The sequence below is a fragment of the Zalophus californianus genome, chromosome 4 (genome assembly GCF_009762305.2).
Source record: "Zalophus californianus isolate mZalCal1 chromosome 4, mZalCal1.pri.v2, whole genome shotgun sequence".
Classification (NCBI taxonomy): domain Eukaryota; kingdom Metazoa; phylum Chordata; class Mammalia; order Carnivora; family Otariidae; genus Zalophus; species Zalophus californianus.
Window position 1 is genome coordinate 52,528,266 of NC_045598.1, and position 25,167 is coordinate 52,553,432.

General features: G+C 42.1%; 2 protein-coding genes across 7 annotated transcripts in view; both read left to right on the forward strand.

Annotated features, from left to right (window-relative positions):
* Positions 1-11,200, forward strand: part of ROR1 (receptor tyrosine kinase like orphan receptor 1) — a 181,240-nt gene extending 170,040 nt beyond the window's left edge. The window contains 1 exon segment of the mRNA XM_027616695.2: positions 6,711-11,200. Within this exon segment, the coding sequence (XP_027472496.1) occupies positions 6,711-8,138 (1,428 nt within the window). The 3' untranslated portion in view covers positions 8,139-11,200.
* A 12,045-nt stretch (positions 11,201-23,245) lies between these two features.
* UBE2U (ubiquitin conjugating enzyme E2 U) overlaps positions 23,246-25,167 on the forward strand; it is a 65,680-nt gene continuing 63,758 nt past the window's right edge. For 4 of the 6 annotated variants that reach the window (XM_027616707.2, XM_027616714.2, XM_027616731.2 and 1 more), the window contains exon 1: positions 23,246-23,745. In XM_027616707.2, the coding sequence (XP_027472508.1) occupies positions 23,680-23,745 (66 nt within the window). In that variant the 5' untranslated portion in view covers positions 23,246-23,679. The remainder of the gene's footprint in view (positions 23,746-25,167) is intronic. The other 2 variants (XM_027616750.1, XM_027616735.2) reach the window with 2 other exon arrangements.

Consider the following 25,167-nt stretch of genomic DNA (forward strand, 5'->3'; position numbering starts at 1 on the left):
CGTTTCAAATGTATTATCACCTAAGGTGTAACTTCCCAAAGGTGGAAGGAGATGAAGTCATTGAGTCTGTCTTCCTTATCCATCTGCCACCCACCTCATGACAATTTTTTAAAAACTCTACTCATGGTCCATTGCTTTCATATCTAAAGGTAAGAGATCTAAAAGGATCCCATGTCCCCATTTAGTAATGTCACTCAGGTGAAGGTAGCCACCAACATCAGCCTGGCCTCCATCAGCAGTTTAGACACAGGACGACGATAGTCACATCTGACTCACAGCTAAATGACCATCATCTAGAATGTTCTCCCTTCATTTTCCTTCTGTGAAGAGCTCATGTAAACTCTAATACAGTTGCTCTTCAAAAATGTCTAAGGGAAAAGGCAGATTTGGAGTTCAGAATCACGTATCAACTTCTACATCAACTTTGATTTTTCTCCCCCCCCCGCCAAATTATACAATTTTTAAAACCTCACTGAGGCAGATGTGTGTTTACTTTGAGAAGTAAAAATGTTAACATTAAAACTGAAAGCCTGTTTCAGTTTTAAGGTACTTAATTGCCTTAGAGCATATCATAAACCGAGCCCATCTTGTCATTCAACTAATGGAGGGAGTGATAAAGAGATAGGAGCCCAGGACCCTATTCATTCCAGTTTTCCTTTGTACTTCGTTTACTTTGGCACCGTGCCTCATGTGTATTTTACACTTCTTTACATTTTGTACATCCCTGTATGACAAATACTTGTCAAACAAAAACTAAACAGATTTATAACCCCTTAACTTGAAATGAGCCAAAATTGAACTGCCAAAACTTTATGACTTCATTTTCTTTCATAGTTCTCCACTACATTGGTTCAAACAGACAAACCCCACTTGAGGTCAAGCCAAGGTCATTTCACTTTCATTACTAAAATATAATTTACAATATGCCAGACCTAAACAAGTTTAGCCTAAAGGGTTTCTATAATGTAAACCATCTGTTCTTCAACAATACGGCTCATTTCCTGCCGTCACTGGACAGTCTACTGACGGCTGCTTTAAGGGGTTTTATGATTTTTTAACTAGTTCAGGATTTATGTAAAATTTGAAAATGAGTCTGTAGTTAAGACACATTTGTACCAAGTAACTTGAGCATTTTAAAAATGCAAATCACTCTGTAAATTGTTCCCCTGAAACCAAGCTCCGAGCAGTTTTTCTGGGTACTTCTATGCCGGCTGCCACACAGGTGTTCCAAGGAAGGGTTTCGTGAAGTTTGCTGTTTTCGTTGCCTTCCATGCTTCTTTCCAAAGCAAAATCCCCCGGTCTGGGTATGACTAGCTGTGGGGAACTGCTCCTTCCTTCTCTGGGCTAGAGAAGAGCTGGTACTCTGTGCTATAGGGCCCGCTGGGTACAGGTGGGGTCTGAAAGACACACTTGGGGTCAAAGCCTCCTCTCCTGTGTCTGAACGGGGGATAAAGAACAGTTGTAACTCCAGGGAACGACCACACACTGAAGGCTGGCCTCACAGCCCTGTAAGGTGTCAGGCCCCTGGCTGAGCCTCCAGAGACTTCTGTGTCAAACTGGGCTTGCCAGCCAGCAAGCTTCTCTGGTTTCAGACAGAACGGTGTGGCCCGAAGCAGAAGGCCTTGCAGTGCAAGTGAAGCTCTTTTTGGCTCTTCTAAAAGATGCTTGACACTTTTCAAGCCTCCATCGTTCTCCATCTGTGAAATGGTAAGAGTAAGAGTTCTTTTTTCCAAGGGCAAATAGAAGAGAACTGATTTGCTTACCTCAGTGGAGGGGAATGCAACCGGTCGTCTTAGCCACGAAGCCCCAGGGGCCGTGTGTCAGGCCCGTGCCAAGGCCCCGTCCGCCCCTCTTCTCTCCCAGTCCCCAGAAGTTTGGCCAGCTGGCTTTTCTGTCCATCTGCCACCATCTACTCTTCCACATGGGTTCTTTCTCCCTCCAGCTGTCTTCATTTTCCAGAACCCTAGAGGAGCAGGCCACAAAATAGATTCTCTGTTTTGAGATTGAAGATTTTTAAGATCTTAAGATTTTTGTTTTAAACCAACAACTGCAGGAGAACAGGGAAAGATTAATAGGAGGAAATCCAGTACATTTTTTTAAACATAAAGAGAATTAGAGAAAACTGTCTAGAACTACTTAAGGCTGTAAATGGATCTAAATCATTTGCATTTATTCCGCTTCTCGGATTACGTCCATAATAAGGATAGTAATATTGATGTAAAGATCACTTACTAGGTGGAAATTACTTTCATACATTGTTGCATTTAATCCCTAGTGTAACTATGGAAGCTGCATATTATATTATTTCATGGATATGGAAATAGAGGTTCAGAAAAGTGAAGAAGCTCACCCAAGGTCAACCAGCTAAGATATAGGACCTACCACGCAGGATTGTTGTCTTAAATGAGTTAATATTTGTTAAGTGCTTAACAGTATCTAGCATATAGTAAATGTTATATAAGTATTAACTAATATTAATAGAAAGCAACAGGTCCAAGATGCAAATTCAGATTGGTATGACTCCAAAGATCACATAGTTTGAATGCCCTGCACTGCTTATGCATTAGTTTCAGCGGGGGCAGGAAAAAGTAGTCCTAACTCCTCATTACATCAGTCTAATATTCCTTGAGTGTAGTTACTAATTCTGACTTTCCCTCAAAAAAATTTTATTACTCAGTCACATACGCTTCTCTCTCACCAAAGCCTGGGGATCCTGTTTAGGTGGAAAATAAGTAAATACCTACTATGCCATTCAAGGGACCCTCACATAAATTGGATTCATTTAAATCATTAGGAAAGGGGCACTTGGGTGGCTCAGTCAGTTAACCGTCTGCCTTCGACTCAGGTCATGATCCCAGGGTCCTGGGATCGAGCCCCCCGCCCCCATCGGGCTCCCTGCTCAGCGGGGAGTCTGCTTCTCCCTCTGCCTTTGCCACTCCTCCTCCACTCGTGCTCTGTGTCTTGCTTTGTCTCTCTCAGATAAATAAAATAAAATCTTAAATAAAAATATATATGTAAAAAAATAAATCATTAGGAAAAATTGTGATAGAAATCCCAACCTTAACATCATGCAGGAGAAATTCACCTTGGGTTAATCTTCCCACAAAAGCAAAATCATCTGAGTGCCACAAGAGAAAAAAGTAAGGTTGGTTCCAATGGTTCCTTTTTCCCATCACCCACACGCAGCTCTCCCAGAGGAACAATGTAGCTCCCATAAGAATCCAACCCCTATAAGCAAAAGGAAAAATAGTGGATGGACCTGTGATTGCAAAAGAAGTTTCCATATTCAGTCAGATAGAAAGATTGGTCATATGTTTTTACTTTTTGACTTTTTCTTGGTTCAAAAATTTTAAAGGGTAGGGACGCCTGGGTGGTTCAGTAGGTTGAGCATTTGCCTTCGGCTCGGGTTGTGATCTCGGGGTTCTGGGATCGAGTCCCCACATCCGGCTCCTTCCTCGCGGGGAGCCTGCTTCGCCCTCCGCCTGCCGCTCCCCCGGCTTATGTGCTCTCTCTCTCATTCCCCCTCTCTCTGACAAATAAATAAAATCTTTTAAAAAAAAATGTTTTTAAGTATAGAAAAGCATGAAGTGAAAACTCTCCCAGCTCTGTCCCCTTTCTCCCAGTTCCCACTTCTGTATTCCCCCATAACCACTGCTGTTTCCGGAGTGTCCTTTCAGAGTTTCTTTATACATATGCAAATAAACATGAATATATTCATTCTTTTTCCCCTCCCCTTCACACAAAAACACATGCAGCATTAATTGTTCTTTGCTTTTTATTTTTGACTTAGCAGTAGGATTTGGAGATCTTTCATATTGGTACATAGAAAATGTCCTCATTCTTAAACTATATAATACTCTTTATTAGTTCAATCCATAATTAACATAACCAGTCTCCTCTAGATAGACCTTTAGGTTGTTTCTTTTTATTTTAAAGGAAATTTTATTTTATTTTATTTTATTTTTAGAGAGAGCAAGCACGAGCAGCAGAGGGGGGAGGGGTGTAGAGGGAGGGAGGGGAGAGAAAATCTAAGCAGGCTCCTCTCACCCAGCACGGAGCCCAACACAGGGCTCAGTCTCACTACCCTGAGATTATGACCTGAGCTGAAATCAAGAGTCAGACGCTCAGCCAACTGAGCCACCCAGGCGCCCCCATTTAGGTTGTTTCTACTCTTTTGCTCCTATAATACTATGATGAATAGGACTGGATCAATAAACTTTAATTTACTGAATGTTTAAAGCAATGTGTTACCATTACTTTCAGCAGAAGTAACTTTCCTATAAGACATTTCCAAATACAAACCCCTTGAGATTGGCTTTAATGAGCCCTATTTTTAATAGGAAATATTATTTACATGAGAAAATTAATGTTTCAAAATGGTCAATTTTATTTTGTCCTTTTAAGTATTTTGCTGCATGTTTATTTACACTTATATAATTAGGTTAATGGGCATTTTGCCCTGGAAAATATCAGCCCAGAACAGAACTAATCATCATGAATTTTAAATTAATAGAGTTTGGAATAGAGAAATATTTTACTTAATCTTCTAAACTGTTGTTTTAAACTCTGTACAGAGAACTCTGAATTCTATATGTATTTACAACATTGTCAGCTTCATTTGGAACACTCAGAGTAGTATTCTTTTTCTTAAAAAATTTAAAGTGAGGGAATTATTTTTAAAATTAGTTTATGTACAAATGCATTGCTTTTATGATTTGTTTCTTAGCAAATTCATCTAGAATTCAGGCTAGATTTGAGGTGAATTTCAAAAATTATTGCCAATACCAAATGTGACAATTTAATACATATTTCCATTGTGAGCTAGGTGTTTTTTCCTGTCTGTCTTAACGTCAATTAGTAAACAACCCACTTGCAAAGCTGTAGTGTTATCAGTTGGTATGAAGAGCAATGCCTCCCTTCAAGAAATTGAAATCTGGGGGCGCCTGGGTGGCTCAGTCGTTAAGCGTCTGCCTTCGGCTCAGGTCATGATCCCTGGGATTGAGCCCCGCATCGGGCTTTAATCGGGGAGCAGCTTCATGTAAGCTCAGCCAGGAGCCTGCTTCTCCCTCTCCCCTGCTTGTGTCCCCTCTCTTGCGGTGTCTCTCTCTCTCAAATAAATAAATAAATAAAATCTTTAGAAAAAAAGAAACTGAAATCTGATTGAGAGGACAAAATATTCATTAAAAGAACAGCAACATATATAATGGAATATTATGCAGCCATCAAAAAACGAAATCTTACCATTTACAACGACATGGACGGAACTAGAGGGTATTATGCTAAGTGAAATAAGTCAATCAGAGAAAGACAATTATCATATGATCTCACTGATATGAGGAATTTGAGAAACAAGACAGAGGATCATAGGGGAAGGGAGGGAAAAATGAAACAAGATGAACCAGAGAGGGAGACAAACCATAAGAGACTCTTAATCTCAGGAAACAAACTGAGCGTTGCTGGAGTGGAGGGGGGTGGGAGGGATGGGGTGGCTGGGTGATGGACATCGGGGAGGGTATGTGCTATGGTGAGCGCTGTGAATTGTGCAAGACTGATGAATCACTGATCTGTACCTCTGAAACAAATAATACATTATATGTTAATAAAATTAATTAATTAATAAAAAATAAAAGAAGAACAACAGCAAGGTAACAGCTAAAAGTTAAATAGCAGTTACCATGTGCTGGACACCATGCTGAGTACTTTACAAATGTTAATTCACTACAAATTCACAAAGAACCCTACCAGTACAATTATCCATTATGATCGTTCCATTTTACAGATGAGGGAATTGAGGCTTAGGGTGGTTGAATACCGTAGCTAGAGTCACACAGCTGGTAGGTGGAAAAGGTGGCATTCAGATTCAAATTGTCTGGGGAGGCCACGCATGTAACCAGCCCTCACTCTGCCTCTTGTGTATGGTGGCATTCAGACAGTAAAGCAAAAGGACTCCAGAGAAGGCAAAGACCTTAGTGGTCAGGGAGAGTTTCAGAGGGAACAAGACTTGATAAGCACTGGGGAGCACATTCCAAACCTCCCTGCCTCTACTGTGAGCACTGCAGGAGGACAGCATTTCATTTTGGTTTCTCTGGCTTTTCGCACAATAAATACCCTAAGAATAAGAACACATTGCAGGAAGAGAGTTGTTAGGCAAGAATGGCCATGGCGTTCGGGGTGGACACTGAGGAGACCTATTTAAGTAAAGTGACGCTAACATATAGAGAAGTGGCAGGGGTAGGCAGGTTAGGACCAAATCACATACGCTCTATATGCCAGGCGGAGAATTCAGGCCTTATCCTCTGCAGCAACACCTCACACACTGTAATGTTTACTGAAATCAGCTGGGGTCTTGTTAAATGCACATTCTGATCCAGCAGACCTGGGGGTGGGCCCAAGAGCCCTCATCTGTTGTAAGCTTTGAGTGACGCCGATGCTGCTGGTCTCAGGACCACACTAGCAAGACTCTAGTCTCCGGCAGCAAGCAGCCTTCGGAGCAGGGGATGTGGATGGGGGCAGTGGGAGTGACAGAAAGCCGCCTGTGGTACCTCCTCCAGGTTGTGGCCAACAACTTTAAAGACTTAGAGACCTACAGTATTTTATTCAGTCTGGTTTATAGAGCCTCTCTCTATATGCCCCACCCCTTCTTTCAGAGGCCAAGATGTCTTGCCTTAAGAAATGTTTTAAAACCACACTTTTTGCTTCTTTTTATACAGAGCAAGGCTAAAGAGCTCCCACTCTCGGCTGTACGTTTTATGGAAGAACTGGGTGAATGTGCCTTTGGAAAGATCTATAAGGGCCATCTCTATCTCCCAGGCATGGACCATGCTCAGCTGGTTGCCATAAAGACCTTGAAAGACTGCAACAACCCCCAGCAATGGACAGAATTTCAACAGGAAGCCTCCCTGATGGCTGAACTACACCACCCCAATATCGTCTGCCTTCTAGGGGCCGTCACTCAGGAGCAACCGGTGTGTATGCTTTTCGAGTATATGAATCAGGGGGATCTCCACGAGTTCCTTATCATGCGATCCCCACATTCCGATGTCGGCTGTAGCAGCGACGAAGACGGGACCGTAAAATCCAGCCTCGATCACGGAGATTTTCTGCACATTGCGATTCAGATTGCAGCCGGCATGGAGTACCTGTCTAGTCACTTCTTTGTCCATAAGGACCTTGCAGCTCGCAATATTTTAATCGGGGAGCAGCTTCATGTAAAGATTTCAGACCTTGGGCTTTCCAGAGAAATATACTCTGCTGATTACTACAGGGTACAGAGTAAGTCTTTGCTGCCCATTCGCTGGATGCCCCCTGAAGCCATCATGTATGGCAAATTCTCATCTGATTCCGATATCTGGTCCTTTGGGGTTGTCTTGTGGGAGATTTTCAGTTTTGGACTGCAGCCGTACTACGGATTCAGTAACCAGGAGGTGATCGAAATGGTAAGAAAACGACAGCTGTTGCCATGCTCCGAAGACTGCCCGCCCAGAATGTACAGCCTCATGACAGAGTGCTGGAATGAGATTCCTTCCAGGAGACCCAGATTTAAAGATATTCACGTCCGGCTTCGCTCCTGGGAGGGACTGTCCAGTCACACCAGCTCTACGACCCCTTCGGGAGGAAATGCCACCACGCAGACCACCTCCCTTAGCGCCAGCCCAGTGAGTAATCTCAGTAACCCCAGATATCCCAATTATATGTTCCCGAGCCAGGGTATTACACCACAGGGCCAGATTGCTGGTTTCATTGGCCCACCAATACCTCAGAACCAGCGATTCATCCCCATCAATGGATACCCAATACCTCCTGGATATGCAGCATTTCCAGCTGCCCACTATCAGCCAACAGGCCCTCCCAGAGTGATCCAGCATTGCCCGCCTCCCAAGAGTCGGTCCCCGAGCAGCGCCAGTGGGTCCACGAGCACTGGTCATGTGACCAGCCTGCCCTCTTCGGGATCCAACCAGGAAGCCAATATTCCCTTACTACCACACATGTCGATTCCAAATCATCCCGGTGGAATGGGTATCACCGTTTTTGGCAACAAATCTCAAAAACCCTACAAAATAGACTCAAAGCAACCATCTTTGCTAGGAGACTCCAATATTCACGGACACACCGAATCTATGATTTCCGCAGAACTGTAAAATGCACCACTTTTGTAAATGTGGTATACAGAAAAAACTAGAAAGCCGTAGAAAAGATTTAAATTCAAAAAAAAATTTTTTTTTAATTAAAGTAAGGTTCTCATTTAGCAGACATTGCAACAAGTATCTTCTGTGAAGTTTAACTGTCTTACCAAGCAGGGCAGACACCAGCCAGGAAAAAAAAAAAAAAAAACCACACTTTGTGGGATTAACACTCCATCAGGGATACATGACATGGCATTGGGATTGGGACATCTGGTTTCAGGTACTAAAAACTGCAAACCAGTGAAGAGGAAAAGAATTCTGTGATTAAATATCAAACCAAAAAGGAAAGTCAAACGGTGCTTTGTGTATTTGCCTTCGTTCTCCATGACTGGTCTCTCCCCAAAATGTATATATCATAGCATTTGTCTACCTGCTGTCTTATCTTCAGGACAAATGTTCAAGAATTATGTTGATTCAATTTAGACTCTATGCATACTTGTATGGAAATGATATTCAGAATCAATGAGGAAACTAGGCAAAATTTTGAAATCCCAGATGGAAATGAGCCATAAGACAAATGTAAGATCCCCCGAAGCCTTCTACACAGTGGGGCTTCCTTGGGAAGGTGCAGAGTGTGCCTCTTTGTGAATCTCCTCTGCTGATCACGAAGGCCTTTTCCACAGTGTGTTTACACAAGCGCTTGAAATAATATAGGGCCTCAGACCATAAGAAGGCTAGATGCGGATGCTGGAATTGATTGTTGGTTGATAGTTCACTCCGTTGCATTAGAAATGAGGAACCAAAGGAAGCACAGTCAGGAAAACGGCCCCTTGGCCCAGATCAGCACCCATGGGAGAGGAACAAGGGTGCCCATGGGGACAGCCTCACAGGAGCTTCCCTGGACCGAGAACATTGAAGAAGAGAGGTGTGGCTGCAAAGCAGTGCATCAGTGCTTACAACCTCCTGCATAGGGGTTGTCCAAGGTGTAGGGTGCTCACCATCAGTGAACTCTGGGGAAGTAGGAAACTATGACACCGATATCTAAAGTTTCTCTCACCTTTTTTTCTGATCTGGAAATGTTCATAGATGTTATTCCAGCACCAGAAGTTATGACAGTTTATTCATAGAATTAGTTGGAATCCAAAGACTATGAATTCTATTTTGCAAAATATGACAGTATTTAAAAAAAAAAAAAAGGTACTGGGTTCTCATTTCAAAGATTACCATGAACTGAATTTTTTAAGCTGGTGAATAGAAGCAGCATAATCATTTTTGCCTTAGTTAGGAGGGAGGCATCAAATGTGCATCTCATGCCACTTACCCGCTAGCCATCTTTTGCCAAGTTTAGAATTCTTATGGGTTTCAAGTTCTATATAGAAAGGAATGTTATGTTTGATTTTTTTCTCTTGTTAAAAAATAACTCCTTTATTCTAAGAACAGTGTCTCAAGGTCTCTCTCCCTCTCTCTCTTTTTTTTTTTAATTTTACAGCTTAAGAGACTTATAAAGAGACTTACAGGATATAAAATAATTCCTGGAAATGATATTTGATGAGGAGAATGCAAAAGAATTAGAAGCACATTGATGTTTCAATTTTGTAAAAAAAAAAAATGCAATTAGGATGATAAATCAGGGAAGTATGTTTATCAAATGTGTTGCAATTTTCCCAAACACTGAATCTTCAAACAATAAATATGGACTTATTGGTACTGTGAACTCAAAGAATTGGCTATATCCAGTTTTATTTGGGAGATAAATTAAGAAATATTTTTGTGACATAAATAACCTGATTCAAAAGTTACATTTCTTAACTTTAGGTAGAGGAGAATATTTGTATCCTTTTGTTGCTATGCAACTGTTTAATGATGAAGATTCAAACCACAATTTTGTATATCATACGACAATCAGTTGTTTTCCAAGAATATTTATTATTTTAAGTAAACACAATTTCAGTGAATCTGAGTTTTTCTAGGAGTCCCTTAAAGGGAAATTAGCATTCCATGAGCCAGTAAAATACCTACTCTGGAAAAACATTACTATGGTTAAAAAATAAACTCAAGTTAGTTTTTTATAAAGAACTATAACATTTATTTTAAACATTTTATAATTACTGAGGCCATTAAGGTGAGCAAACCAAATTTCAAAACCACTTGTAATAATGTATTTTATAATAGCACTGTGATACTACATAACACAGTCCCTTTTGTATTAAATAGTATTTTTTTCACAAACTAAAAAATACCTTTCGCTTTGTTGACAATGTTTTGTAAGATGACTTTATTTTCAGATCTTTTTTTCTTTTTTTTTCTTGCACAAAACTATGTTTATGGTTTGTATCACAGAAGTGAAAATATATCTCTGCATTTTTATATCCGGTCTGTTTCTTTGTTTCCTTTGTTTATTTCTTTTTAACTCGATACGGATTTTCTTAAAATATATCATGGCAATATTCCGCTGTCTTGCCCTCCCATATCTTTTCTTACTTTCACTGCATGCATTTAATCACTGTATTACTTAATGTTTGGTTTGTTATTATGGGCATTTCAAATAGACAAGCATGGATGTAATGACAAAAAGGCTATTTTATATTGAGGATATGTGCATTTGTATTTCACACACCAGAGATGATATTAAACACTGATTACTTTATGCTGCTGTTTATTAAAAATGTTTACCATATAATACTATTTCCTGAATATTGCTATCATGGAGGTATTTGGGAATTTTAATATTATTTCTCCTAATTATTGACATTTCATAGAAAAAGGAATCACAATTCCTATTTACTGCTATTTCATTGAAATGATTTTTTTCTTTTTTAAGTAGACTCTTAACAGACTTGGGCATTCTTTTGCCAGCGACCACAGGTGGAAGGGAAAAATCCCAATGATTTCATGACCATATACTATCCAACCATATAGATTTTAGTTTTTAAAATCAAAATAATATATTGAATAATTACAACCAAATGGAATGTAAAAATTGGTTTTTCAAAGTTGCATCCTTTTCTGCCTTGTTTCCATGTGAACTTAGACATCAAAAATCATGTCTTAGAACTCTGAAGAAGAAAAAGCTGTGTACATCTTATCATGTTCAACTTAGATTCCAACCATACTGATAAAATAAAAGAAATGTGGCCGTTTAATTGTCACAGCTTATCTTTATGACCTTCTTTGCCCAAAAGAAAGAGTTCCCCATCTGGCAATTAATACACACTGTCAAGGAAAATGAGTATCATTATGAAAGTTCAAAGAACTTGTCCATGCTGCTATTTAATACAGAAGGGAGTACAATAAAACCTTCAGGGCCTTATCCATCTGTTTTAGGTACAGTTCTTGTCACCACCTCAGCAATCAAACTCAATAAAGCAGTCACTTCACATGGCCGTGAGATCGATGTCAGGGTGGGTTTCTCCCTCTCGCGTGAATTCCTCCGTCTGCCCTTCACTCCTATTTCCTTCTGTCTCTCCGGGCTCTTCCCCTCCCACCAGCCCCAGTCCCTTCAGTTCTGTGATTTGGGCCTTTAACCTTAGTTCCCTAATCACCAACATCTGTAAATTTGCAGCACCACCTCAGATAATGCCTAGTACAAACCACTAACTACTGATTAAAGGGAGCTCTGTTATCTACCTAGCTCAGTGGTTCACAGAGTGTGGTCCTCAGACCAGTGGCCCTTGGAACTTGCCAGAAATGCAAATTCTCAGGCCCGTCTTTGAAGCCCTGAATCAGAAATTCTGGGGGTGGGACCCAGCGATTTGTGTTTTAACAAGCCCTCCTGTATTCTAAAGATTGAGAATCACATTAAAGGCCTGGGGGTGGAAGGAGGGGAATGGTCATTACCTCCTTAGAAATGTATATATAAGCATTTAATAACATTTTAGCCACTTTAGTTCCCCTTAAGGAAAAATCAGATTTTATTTAATGAAAAACTTAGCACTAAAACCCTTTTTGCTTTAACGATTTGACAATGGTTCTATTTTTGTAGTTCTCTTGGATAGAAAACTAATAGCCCCAGCCTTTGACAAGACTACCTTGTCTAGTTCACTCAAGACCCATATTCTTGGAAAGTAATCAAAAGCTTTTCCCTTCATGTGGACAGGCTCAAAAGACTTGGTCTCTTAGTGTACCTTTGACTCCTTGCAGTTATGATTAACACAACTAAAAGAACTCTCTGTTGCAACATCACAAAGTTAGGGTCAGGCATAGGCTGGTCTTTCTTGGGAAGAGGAAAGATCCAGCTCCCAGTAAGCATCCAGCAGAAGCAGCTGCAGAGGCTCCCCCTCCCCTGAGCTTCCTGTGACAAGCTGACCCAGTTGGCTGGATCCAGTCACCTGTGGCGTGTTCCTCTGTGTTTCTTTGCCAGTGGCAGTCCGTCAGTCCTTGCTGGCTGGCTGTGAGGAGTCCTGCTCAGACTATGCTCCCCACAGCCTTTAGAGACAAAGCTCTGAGGGAGGACAGCAAGAAGGATCCAAGGGAGGTGCTAGAAGGGAAGCTCATACTCTTTTTAATTTATACAGCATTTTTTCTTTTCAACTAAGAGTTCAAATGCTGAAGAGGAAATGCTATATTAGAGGAGCAGGAGCAAGGGATCACACACATAAGAGGAAAATGTTTGCAGCCAAGATATGACTGCACCTGAAGCTTGTTACCATAAATGCCAAGAGTATTAAGGAGTCTGTTAACTCAGAGGAAGGAGAGCCTTACAAACCATCAAAGTACTCAAGGTCAATGTAATCCCCTGGGAAATTAGGCGGGGTGGGGGGGGAGGGGTGGGGCTTAAAAAATAGAGACATACAGGGAGAAGGTCTGCTGACATATTTATGACTAGCTGAATCCCAAGCACCTATGAACTGCTTATTCACAAATGAGGACTATACCATTTGCTGACCAGGCCTGACACAGTGCATATGCTCACCAAAGTGACCAGGTTAGTAACTATTCTTATTTACTAACCAGGAATGGTTAAGTTAGGAGAAAGCCCTTTCTTTAAAATTAGATAGAACATTCCTTACACTTTGAGAAAGGCCAATACCCTGACATGCTGAATACAGATAATTCAGGGAATATTCAATGTGAAGGAAAGTGGTTCTAAGTATCAGTCTTTGTGGACCTGTGCTCTTGACTGAAATTCAGATCACACACAAAACAACAGAACTGGCTGCATACAGCCGTAAGTTAGTGCTAAAGCTCTCCCTGACCTTAGAGGCACATGGATTTTGAGCAGAAATAGGGAGAGGTCAGGCTCCATCCTACAGCAGGTGCTCCTTGACCACTGCAGGCATCGAAATGGTAATTTCGATTATCAGTGGGGCTCTTTTTTTTTTAATTTTACTATTTATTTGTCAGAGAGAGACAGCAAGAGAGGGAACACAAGCAGGGGGAGTGGGAGAGGGAGAAGCAGGCTTCCCACAGAGCAGGGAGCCTGATGCGGGGCTCGATCCCAGCACCCTGGGATCATGACCTGAGCCGAAGGCAGATGCTTAACCGACTGAGCCACCCAGGCTCCCCTCAGTGGGGCTCGTTCTAATACAATTTCCTGAAAGGTTTCTTTTGAGTCCACGCACATTAAAAATCACTTGAAAGTGGGGCTTTCTCAGAAGGATGAGCTGTTCTCATGGCACAGAAGAAAGAGGAAGAGGCAGAGCTGAAACACGGGCACTTGAAAACCTTCTGCTTGGACGTGCTCTATGTCACGTCCTTCTCTCTTATTCTCTTGGCCAACACAAATTCTGAGGATGAACCTGACTATGGGACATGGATGTATCTCGAACTGCTGAGAGGCACTGCGGCCACCCCATTAGAGTCACAGGCAGGGATGTAGGGTCTCCTTGCAGGGAAGGGGGCAAATAGTTGGGAACAAGATCACAACCCCCTCCCCCCCCCCCGCCAGCTGAAGCCCTGAGTGGATGGGTTCGGAATAGCAAACCCACAGCACCAGTACCCTTCCCTGATGCTTTTCCAGCCTACTCAGAGTTAGCCTTAAAATTTTCAACATACTGCCCTGGATAAGCTACTACTCAGTCAGAAATAACACTGGAGGCGAAACTTACTAGCCATCCCTGCAGGAAAGCAATAGTTGTCAAACCAGTTTCTCAGGATTCTCTGGGGAGATTCTGAAAATTACAACCTCAGGACCATCCAAGAATGTACTGGAAAGTCTACCCTAAAATCTGTAAATTCCTCAGATAATAGCATAAAACACTATCTCCTTCATGGGACCTGGATGAAGAGACTGGGGCAATCCAGCATGGACTTTTTAACTGCTCCTGCACAGGCGCGGGATAACTTTGAGTAAGTAAGGCAATCTCTGTTTCTCTATCCGTAAAAGGCTGTGAATGTAGCATAGAGGTTAAGAGTAGAGCTTCTGACGTCCTGCTGCCTGGGCTTAAATATCCCTTTCACCCCTCGGTAACCATGTAAATTTAGGCAAGTTTCTGAACTGTACTTTTATTCATCTGAAAAAGCACCTACTTCCTAGAATTGAAGCTAATTAACCGAAATGAGCTAATTTATGTCAACCGCAGTGAAGTGCACCTGACACAAAGTTATCAAAAAATAAAGTCTAGATAATTTTATGATTTTTCTAGAGTATCTATCTTTCAGAGTTGATACATTTAATGAGAATATATATAAATATGTTAAGAAGTATCTGGCACATAGTAGGTGCTCAAAAAGTGGTAACATTGCTATTATTCAATGTGTTTTAAACAACCTTTACAAAGGGATAAATTATTTTCTAATGTGGTAAAATACTTGGGGCACAAAGTATTCTACCTAATTATTCATGCACATGCCATAGTATAGAACGCAGTACCAGTGCCAGTGAGGCGGGGGCGGGCTTAGCCCTCCAATAATTTCCATCATTTCCCTTCAAACCAGCCCTAATAAACATACACTAAGTAAAAACAGCTTCAAGACACATCCCTAGACCATCCCTCAACCATATGTCATCCCTTATACCCCCAAGCCAATTGCCACCTCAAAGCTTCTCCCATGTTGAAATTCTGGAATCATCCCTGGGGGCAACTGAGAACACCATGAAGAAGTATATTAAATCAATATATGTGAAGGAAGCCTAGAATAATTACATCTTTTAAGCGGTTCCCTACACTCCCCCCCAGCACACACATAGTCACAATTATACTTAGATAATATTAAATGTATTATCTCTCAACAACTGGTGTTCCCATGTGGGGAATGAAATAAAGGGAGACCTGATCTTCTTAAAACATTTGAGTGCCTGTAAAGTGCCCAGGCGGGCACTGCATTCCTTCATCATAGACCCAAGTCCATGCCTAATGGGATTCTGGGCACTATGTTTTAATACTTGGATTATGGGGTTTGGACACCAGCCTGCCAGAGAAAACAAATTGGGTTTCTTTAAACACCAAGCTCCAAAGCAAGTAAACAGCTGTTACCAAGTTGTCTACACAATTCCCACTGTGAAAATGTCCTCGATGCCCAAGGTAGGGTGATCAGCTGTGCCAGTTTGCCAGGGATTATCCCACTGTTAGCACTGATAGTCACTGATAGTCCTTTTTCCCAAGAAGCCCCCATGGGGGCTCCTGCGTGGCTCAGTTGGTTAAGCATCTGCCTTGGGCTCAGGTCCTGATCCCAGGACCCTGGGATGGAGCCCCACATTGAGCTCCTCATCGGGCTCCCTGCTCAGTGGGGAGCCTGCTTCTCCCTCTCTCTCTCTGCACCCCCCCACCCCGCTCATGCTCGTTCTCTCTCTCTCTCACGCTCTCTCTCAAATAAATAAAAATCTTAAAAAAAAAAAAGAAAGAAAGAAAGAAACAGCGCCCCCATGCCTAGGCAAACCTGGACTCTTTGTAATCCTACCTAAAGCAGAGAATGCGAAATAAAAGCCAGCATGTATTGGTTCTGAGTTCCTCTCTGTTAGGTAGCCACAAATTCAGATATGACTAGTGATCAAGTGGCCCCTGCATCTCAGGTGCCTTAGAAGGAGAGACTGAATTAGTCTGTAATTAACACAATTCTGAAATTGGGGAGAGCCTGCCACTTCAACTTTACAAGGGGGAATGGAGCATTTCTTTGAGCCTAGGCTTTTATAAGCTAAAATAAAATTTTTAAATGAGAAATTTCAGGAATTCAAGTTGCTGAACTATGCTGCCCACCTCTTTCTTCCTGTTTGATCTTTGAAGATTAGCATTCAGTATTTTTCATGACATTTATATTGAGGAAGGAATATAAGATTATTAAAAGCAGAGAAACTCAATATTGGGAATGCACATCAAAAGGTCTTCAAGACAAAGAAGGGATCATATGATTTGAAACCAGAGTTACTAGAAGCATGTGTGCTGCACTTCATTTTCTAGTTAACAGCGTAACATACGTCAAAATATGATTTAAAACACTTCTCACAGCGGAGCTGACATTTGGCGCTCCTCAGCCTTTTTTTGTTCTTGAGGATGGGGGTTCCAATCCAAATGAGGTTAACACTTTGTACTGGTACATATTCCTGGTGGATGAGGAAAACAGTTTTTTAGTTTAAGTAAAATGAAAACATCTGTCCAAGTCCTGAGGGAAAGAATTGTTTTTAAAAAGAGGGGGAGGGGATGCCTGGTTGTTGAAGCTGGAGGTGGCCCCAGTAACTTTGCAAATGTTAAATAATTACACTGCTCTTTGCTTCTCTCACCTAGGATGATGAAAGTCTGTGTAAGAGACTTTAGTTCAGTCTTCATTTTTCAGATATCACACCCATTTTATCCCCTAACCCTGTCTAAAGCCATATGGTAATGTCTATCAACTGGTTTCAAGTTCTTTTCATACTAAATCAGGGTAAACCCAGCTCAGTAATTGACTGAACTTTTGCCACATAACTTGTCTTGGTCAGTAGCTGTACGCTCTGGATAAGTTGTATTAATTAGCCATTACTGCACAACAAAATACCACAAACTTAATGTTTTAAAACAATGCCCATTTATTAGCCCACGGTTTTGTTGGTCAGATCTGGGCATGGCGTGAAGGAATTCCCTGTTCAGGGTCTCATACAGTGTTGGCCAGACTGAGTTCTGATCTGGAGCTCAGGTTCTCTTCCAAGATCATGCGTTTGTGACAGAATTCAGTAGCTTCTGGTTGTAGGACCGAGGCCCTGATTCTCTTGCCGGAATTTCTGTGAGCAAGAGACAGCCATCAGATTCTAGAGGCTGCCCATATTTCTTGCCGCATGGACCCCTCAGTTTTCAAAGGTAGCAAAAGAGAATCTCCCTCACAAAGAATCCCTCTCACACTTTCAATTACTGACTTCAGGAAGAGCCCAGTCCTTTCTAAGGGCTCACCTGATTAGGTCAGTCTCACCCAGGATGACTTCTCTGTCTTAAAGTCAACTAAGCCATATAACTTAACCGAAAGAGTAAAAAAAATGCATCATATTCACAGTCCTGAGGCATATGCAGGTGGTGGAGATCTTGAAGGTCATCTTAGAATTCTGCCCACCATAAGAAATAGAATGCAACATTTCTCTTTTCCATCCTCTAGGCCTACTTTTAGGGGGAAAGACTGAGAGAGAAAGCCCAAAAAAGCATATAATAGGACTTAATAAAATCTACTCTCCACTTGAAGATACAAAAGTAATAAAAGTTAATGTAAAAATAATGATTCTGTAGTTGGTATACTTTTTTTTGAGCAGCAGTGTACTACATATTTATAAGTTATGGAAGTCAGACTGAGTTCTTAATGAATTTATAATCTAAAAGAAAAGACAGAATTCACATTCAGTTAACAGATTCATAGTGGGCCTTTATTACATGCCAAGCACTATATTATTGTACAGCAGTTGCCTAGCTTTCCTGGGTTTATATTTTAGCAGAGGAAAACTCAGAAAGCAAGCAAGTAGGAACACACTTAGAAACAGATGCACCAAAAATAACAAAAACAAAAATAACAGATGCACCAAAAGAAAAATTTATTGAGAGTAGCAATAATTTTTTAAAGAAGGCCAGGGAATTCACTTGGTAGAACATGAGACATTTGTGAGACTGGGTAGCCTAGTGGTTAAAAACATGGACTCTGGAGCTAGATACCCTGGGGTTGCCTCCTGGCTCAGCAGCATTCCAGCTCTGTGACTGTGTACCTCCCTCTTCTGCAAAAATTAGAATCATAATAGTGCCTACCTCATAGAGTTGTTTCTGAGGATGCGATGAATTCCCCTAGAGCACTTAGAACAGTGTGCCCAGCACACAGTGGACACGGGTGTTGACTATCACTCCGGGCCAGCCAGTGGGCGAGGGCTTGGCAGCCATTACTGCTTTCAGCCTTCACAGTAATTCTGAGAAGTAGGTATCTACTTCACTGGCCACATCCTACAGGCAAGACAATGCAGGTATAGGGAGGCTAAGTAACTTCTACAAGGGTATGCTGGCTATCCAAACATAGGTATCTTGGGACACAAACCTGGTCTGTCCTGAGAGCACACATTCTTTACCCAGACTAACTAATAAACTAAGACAGTAGAAGGACTACAGATGGGATTTATTTTCCCGGTTGTGTTGGTTTATCTAAAACACAAACACGCACAACAACAAATCTGATGAATAAGGCAGAGAAGGACATGGCTTAGGAATGAGCCATGGCAAGGACATAACATCAATGCTATCATGTATGGGGAAATTTTATTAAAACATATGCCATAATAAATGGAAGGTGAGTCCATGTGGAGAAAAATATTTTCAGATAAGCCTCTACTTAGAAGTTTGCAATTTCAAGTGACTCAGATATCTGAACAGCTGATGGTACTAGTCTCCAGCAACTGCTATTAATGCAAGAAGCAAATCTAGCCAGTTGCTACCCACGTGCTCCATGTGTGCACACACGTGCACACACATCTCACTCCCACCCCTCTCCAAAGCCCCAGTTCCACTTATCAGCTCAGGAGCCTCTGTAACCAAAGCCCATCTCCCATCCACACAGGAGCTCAGCTAATTGTAAAAACACAGGATGTTGGCCAGCCAGCGAGGTCAACTGTGATCCCGTTTACTCAGTACCTCCAAATACAATAGAGCCAAACCCCCAGAGGCCGACTGGCAGGAAGCTGTCTTTCCCAGCAATTTCATTCCCAAAACAGTTCCAGGAGTTCTAACCTCTTTGTCCCTTGAGACCTGAGGGTTGTGGACCTTTCTAAGTGGCTGCACTTTCCACCTGGTGCCCTGGGGACTGCGCTTACAATCTACGACCCGCCTGCAGCTCTCCAGCCCCTCTGCTCTGCGGGTTCCTACTGTCAGTGATTCTTCTCCTCCATTGTCTACTTTGTCACCGTCCTCCCGACTTGAACCTGTGATGTGCCCACGGGGCTGATTGAACGCCTCGAAATCACCCACCGCCCCCCATCTCTGCAAACCCCTTCCTCTGCTTATGTCTGCTTCTGTCATGGAAGGGTCACTCTCCTGGCCCCCCAATTTTTTATCTGCTCAGTGCAATTCAGTCAGCATATAGTGACGCCCCTCCCAGCCAGGTGCTTGGTGCTGGGAATGCAGTGATGAATAAATAGGTCGCCATGCCCTTAGGAATTTACATTCTAGTAAGGAAGAAAAGCCCATAAGCAGATCATTTCAAAACAATGTGGTAACGATCTACAAAGATGCACCCAGGTTAAATGAGAACAAAACCCATCCTGGTACTTCAGGAAGACTCTGAGAAGGAATTTATGTCTTTCAACATGAGTAAGAGCTGGTTAGCCCGATAAAGAAGAAGAGGAAGAAAGTCCAGGTAGAGAGCCTGGGCAAGATGGTAGATACGGGGAAAAGACAAGCGGTTGAGTGATGCTGCTGTTTCCGATATGAAGCAGAGTGGGCATCGATAAAGGAAGGGTCGATGGGAATAATAGCATGGGAGGTTTTGCAGCACCATGTTAAGAAGCCTGGATTTAACTCTGTAGTGCATGGTTTCTCAAGCTTTTTACATCACAGGCTCGGCTGAAATTAATGAATCCCATGACCCCATTCTACCAAAAAAAGTCAATGTGCACACACGTACACATATAGTTTTACAGATGCATACAAGGTTGCCCACAATTTTAGCCTCCCAACCCACACCCCCAGAAGTCAATCCACATTTAAAGCCCTGTAGGATGGAGGTAGGGTAAGCTGGGGTTGGGGGGGGGATCTCTTGCACTACTTTCAGCAGAGAATTACATGATCACATATTAATGTATGTTTACATACATTACAATGAGGTATCATGACACGCAAGTCTGGAGGCAAGGAGTATAGTATAAAGATGTTCTGTGTTCTAGCAAGAAATAACAAGCCTGTGAGCTCGGGCTCTGGTGATAAGGCTTGAGAAGAAGCTAGAAAAGCAGCAGGTTTTGGTGAGTAATTGAAGGTGAGTCATGAGGAAGAGGAGTGAGAGGGGCCTTCAGATTTCCAGCTTGAGAAACTGAATGAACAAAATGAAATAGAAGGCTAGTGGAGAGGAGGAAAGGTAATGAGTTCATTTTTGGACATTTTGAATTTGAAATGTCTTTGAAACAGCTGGGGAAGAACGAGGCAATTGAGTATACTAGGCTGAAGTCCCGAGGAGAGGTCCAGGAGGGGTCATATGAGAATCTACCAACTTGATCTTCATTGCATTAAAATAGGATATAAATATCAATTTCTAAAAATTCAGAAGAATGTTTTAATTTTACCTTTTTCTTTTACCTTAACATAATTTCCCCTAGAACAAAATTTTATTTTATTTTATTTTATTTATTTATTTTTTGAGAGAGAGGGTAGGGGGAGGGACAGGGACCGAGGGAGAGAGAGAATCTCAAGCAGACTCCATGCTAAGCGTGGAGCCCAGTGGGGGCTTGATCTCACAACTCTGAGATCAGGACCTGAGATGAAATCAAGAGCCTGACACTTGGGGCGCCTGGGTGGCTCCGTCGTTAAGCATCTGCCTTCGGCTCAGGTCATGATCTCAGGGTCCTGGGATCGAGCCCCGCATTGGGCTCCCTGCTCAGTGGGAAGCCTGCTTCTCCCTCTCCCACTCCACCTGCTTGTGTTCCCTCTCTCGCTGTGTCTGTCAAATACATAAAATCTTAAAAAAAAAAAAAAAAGAGCCTGCTGCTTAACCGACTGAGCCACCCAGGCATCCTTAGAACAAAATTTTGAAGAAATAACAAAGGATCCTGCATTTACTATCACAGTGTTCCCCTGCTGGAGTCGAAGGAGTCACAGGACCGCCACGATATCATCAAGAAATCATCAAGATATCATCATTAAAAAAAAAAGCTAGCTAAAAACCCCAATTGGTGCATTCTCTTCTCACTGAAGTGCCCTGTCCTCACTTTCACTTTACATTCACAGTCCTACATAAATCCAAGTTAAAATCTGATGGATATAAAGGGCAGCCGAAAAAATTCAATTTTAGATCCTAGTTGATGTTTTAATAGGAAAAATTCCTTTATATTCAGTTTTATGCAATATAGAATAAAATAATTTTATTGTGCCAAAATGTTAGTAAAATTAATATATTGTTGGGAATTTGTAAGCTATCATACCTGGCCATGAAATTGAACATGGAGCCGTCTAAATGATTTCCCCCACAATCCATTCTCCACAAAGCAGCCAGGGTAATTTTGTAAATGTAAACCAGAGCATGACTCTCTCTTGGGACTTAACACCATCCAATGGGTCCCCATTGCTATTCAAATAAAACCCAAACCTCCCATCCTGTAGGGCCCCACCCTAATTATATCTCACTCATGCCCTCTCAAGCCTCTGTGATTCCTTTTTTTAAGCCTAGCTTTTTCCTGACTAGAACTATTGTGTTTTTATCTTCCTGGAAGTATCTGCCCTCCATTTCATAAAGTTGGCTCCTTTTCATCTCATCTTTGAAGTATCACCTCAAAATCCTCCCTGACAGAGGCCTTCCCTGACCACCACGTCTAACCCTTGACTACCTGCTGCACTCTTCGTCACATTACTCTTTTATTGTCTACATGTCATTTATCATGTATTTTTGTTTTGTGTACTTTATTGTATACTGGTTGCATAAAGGCTGTCACTTCATTTGAATTGTTCCACAGTATGGGGCGCCTGGATGGCTCAGTTGGTTAAGTGACTGCCTTTGGCTCAGGTCATGATCCCAGGGTCCTGGATCGAGCCCCGCATCAGGCTCCCTGCTCCTCGAGAAGTCAGCTTCTCCCTCTGCCTGCCGCTCCCCCTGCTTGTGCTCTCTCTCTGTTGACATAAATAAAATCTTAAAAAAAATTTGTTCCATAATACATAATAAGTCGTTAATATTTGTGGAATGAATGAACTAATTGAACTGATAGTGTTTCCATAAAAGTAGTAAAACAAATAAGTAAATAACCAAAGAGCACTCTGAACTATGTTGCCAATGTCTGTAGTTGGCACTAGTAAATGAACACCTTTCAGTAGCTCCCGGTTGGCTGAAGAAGACAATAGGCGATTGTAATCCAGTGTGGTAAATGCTAATGAGGACCTAAATATAGGGTCCTCTAGGATCACAAAAGAGAGGAACCTAATCTTGTCTTAGAGGATCCCATAAGGAATCGTGAGCAAAGTTAAATCTGAGAGATGAGTGAAGAAAAATGGGGGGAGAGGGGGTAGAAGGGATGTGGTAAATGTCTACATAGAAGGAACAGCAGGAGCAAAACCCTGTGGCAAAAGATGGGAACCTGAGACATTTTAAGTACTTCTCTGTTCCTGGAACATCCTCCCAAGGTAACTGTAGGGTACGATGACATAATAATGTATGCGAACGTATTAGGAATGGTGGCTTGCCACATAAGTTTTGATTAATAAGCTCAGACTTGTACCTAATGATCACTTATTACCCGATAGTTTCTGGTATTCAAAGAAAAAGGAAAGCACTTCAGAGGAGGACTTCGAGTGAAGGCTTCTGAAAGATCCTGGAACTTTATTCACACTCTACACTAATTGGGTAGTCTACAGTCTACTTTGGTGGAGAGTTGGCGGGGGGGGGGGGTGTTGCCTTGACAACGGAGCTCACGGCCTGTCAAAGTGAAACGGTTGGCCGATTGGCTGCGAAGGTTTCCAGAGGCCTGCCCCCCGTCGCTGATTGGATGAGGGGCAGCCAAGCTCCGCTACTTTCCCGCAGTGGGGTCCTGTTGCTTGGCAACCGATTTGCGACCTCCAGCGAAGCGGGCACCCACTGACACCTGTGAAGCGCAGATTACCCCGACTAACGACCGCCCTCCGCTACCTCTGCTTCCTTCCCCCTCTCGCGCCCGCTTCACGCACGAACAACGCGAGCTGTCCCAGGTGCTCCTCCAAGTTTGCCTTGAGCCTGGGCTGTGAGCTGGCACCGCAGGGACACGCCGCAGTTGAGAACGTGCCCGTTTTCTTTCTGGAAGTCTCGGTTGGGAGGAGTCAGAGGAGAAAGAAAAGTCTGTTGTAAATCCAACTTAGAGGCACTTACCTTGGGAGGACAGAGCGTTCTGGGGCTCTAGAAAACAAGTAGTTTACGTGAGTTTACTAGGTGTGGGAGAGTGACCCATAATCTCAGACACCTTTCTCAGAGTAAACGCTAGGGGTGTGGGGACAAGTGCCAGACCCTTTGCTGCCTTATCATGCACAGCAGAGCTTACTTCTTGCTGGAAAGAGACTTCCAGGAGTTGAAGGAGAACAATTTTAAGGTGAGTCCTGGGAACCTGGAGGGATGTGTTTCGTTGGGGTAAGAATTTTTAAAGATTTTTTTTTTCATTCGAGACACAGAGATACAGAGAGAGAGAGAGAGAGAGAACATGAGCAGGGTGAGAAGCAGAGGGAGGGGGAGAAGCAGGCTCCCCTCTGAGGAGGGAGCCCCATGCGGGGCTCGATCCCAGGACCCTGGGATCATGACCTGAGCCGAAGGCAGACGCTTTTAAAAGCATTTCAATCCGTGTTTATTCTATAAGGCATAATTTAGTTAAACCTAATTTGCCACTACAGTGTTGTTATTTAAAGAATGGATTGCACCATAACAATCATCTTATGATAATACGAATTATTATATCATCATAATAATAAAAACATGGAGCATATTGTCCTAATTTATGTGTGCTTAAGCCCTATCAGAGGGTGATGAGTAGGTGCCGGGTTGTGCTCCTTAATTACAACATTATTAAATAAGTAGTGTTTTGTTTTACCTACCAGAAACCGAAGCCCCAGAAAGGTTCAGTAAATATTTGGCCCCAGGCTTCCATCCCAGGGTTTTCTGATTCCAAACCCCTGGTGAGCTCTTAAGTCTTAAGTTCTACTCCTCGCTGTCTTAGTACACTTTTTGCCAAATGCTATTATATATATTACAGTGAGGTCCATAGGTGCCACAGGCTGATTTATCACTTATTCTATAAAGAATAAAAAATGGAAGGGAGGGGAAGGGAGTACTTAAGACAAAGAATAGAAAGAAAGCTGCCTTGGAGGGCTCAAAGGGCTACCAATAGTTGCCTCAGGTGTAGTTCAATGGCATTGTTCTGCCCCCCCCCTTCCCCGCCTCCACACCATGCTATAGAAGTATTGTCTTCACTGGAGATGTTAGGAACAATTATTGAGTCCAACAACAATCCCAGACATACCAACCTAACATCTGATGTTGTTTGTTCCTGTTCTACCTGAACTTTGTGGTTCTCTGGTAAAAGAGAATTTGATGAAGAAAGAAGTGATATGTAACTACAAATAATGTAGATAATAGAGATATAATGTTTATCCAGACTAGCATTTTACATACTTAATAACTATGTGGTTGCTCAGAAATATTTGTTCACTATATTTAAGTGTATCCCTCAGCGTAAAGGATAAACTTTTCCATGAAATACATTTCTTGTCCCCCCCATTGGGACAGTACCTCAAGCATAGGAAAACTTTATTTTTATATACAAGCATTATGTTGGAGTTGTGTTTTTCTTAATGAAAATTTTCTACTCCATGCCCTCCATATAGCATCCATATAGTTTTTTTAAAGCTTGGAAGAAATGCATCTTTCCAACTATTTCCATCTTTTCTATTTGGAATCTTAAATTGACCTATTGATTTATATAAGCCACATCTCAAGCTTGACTTTGTAGTCCCACTTGTGA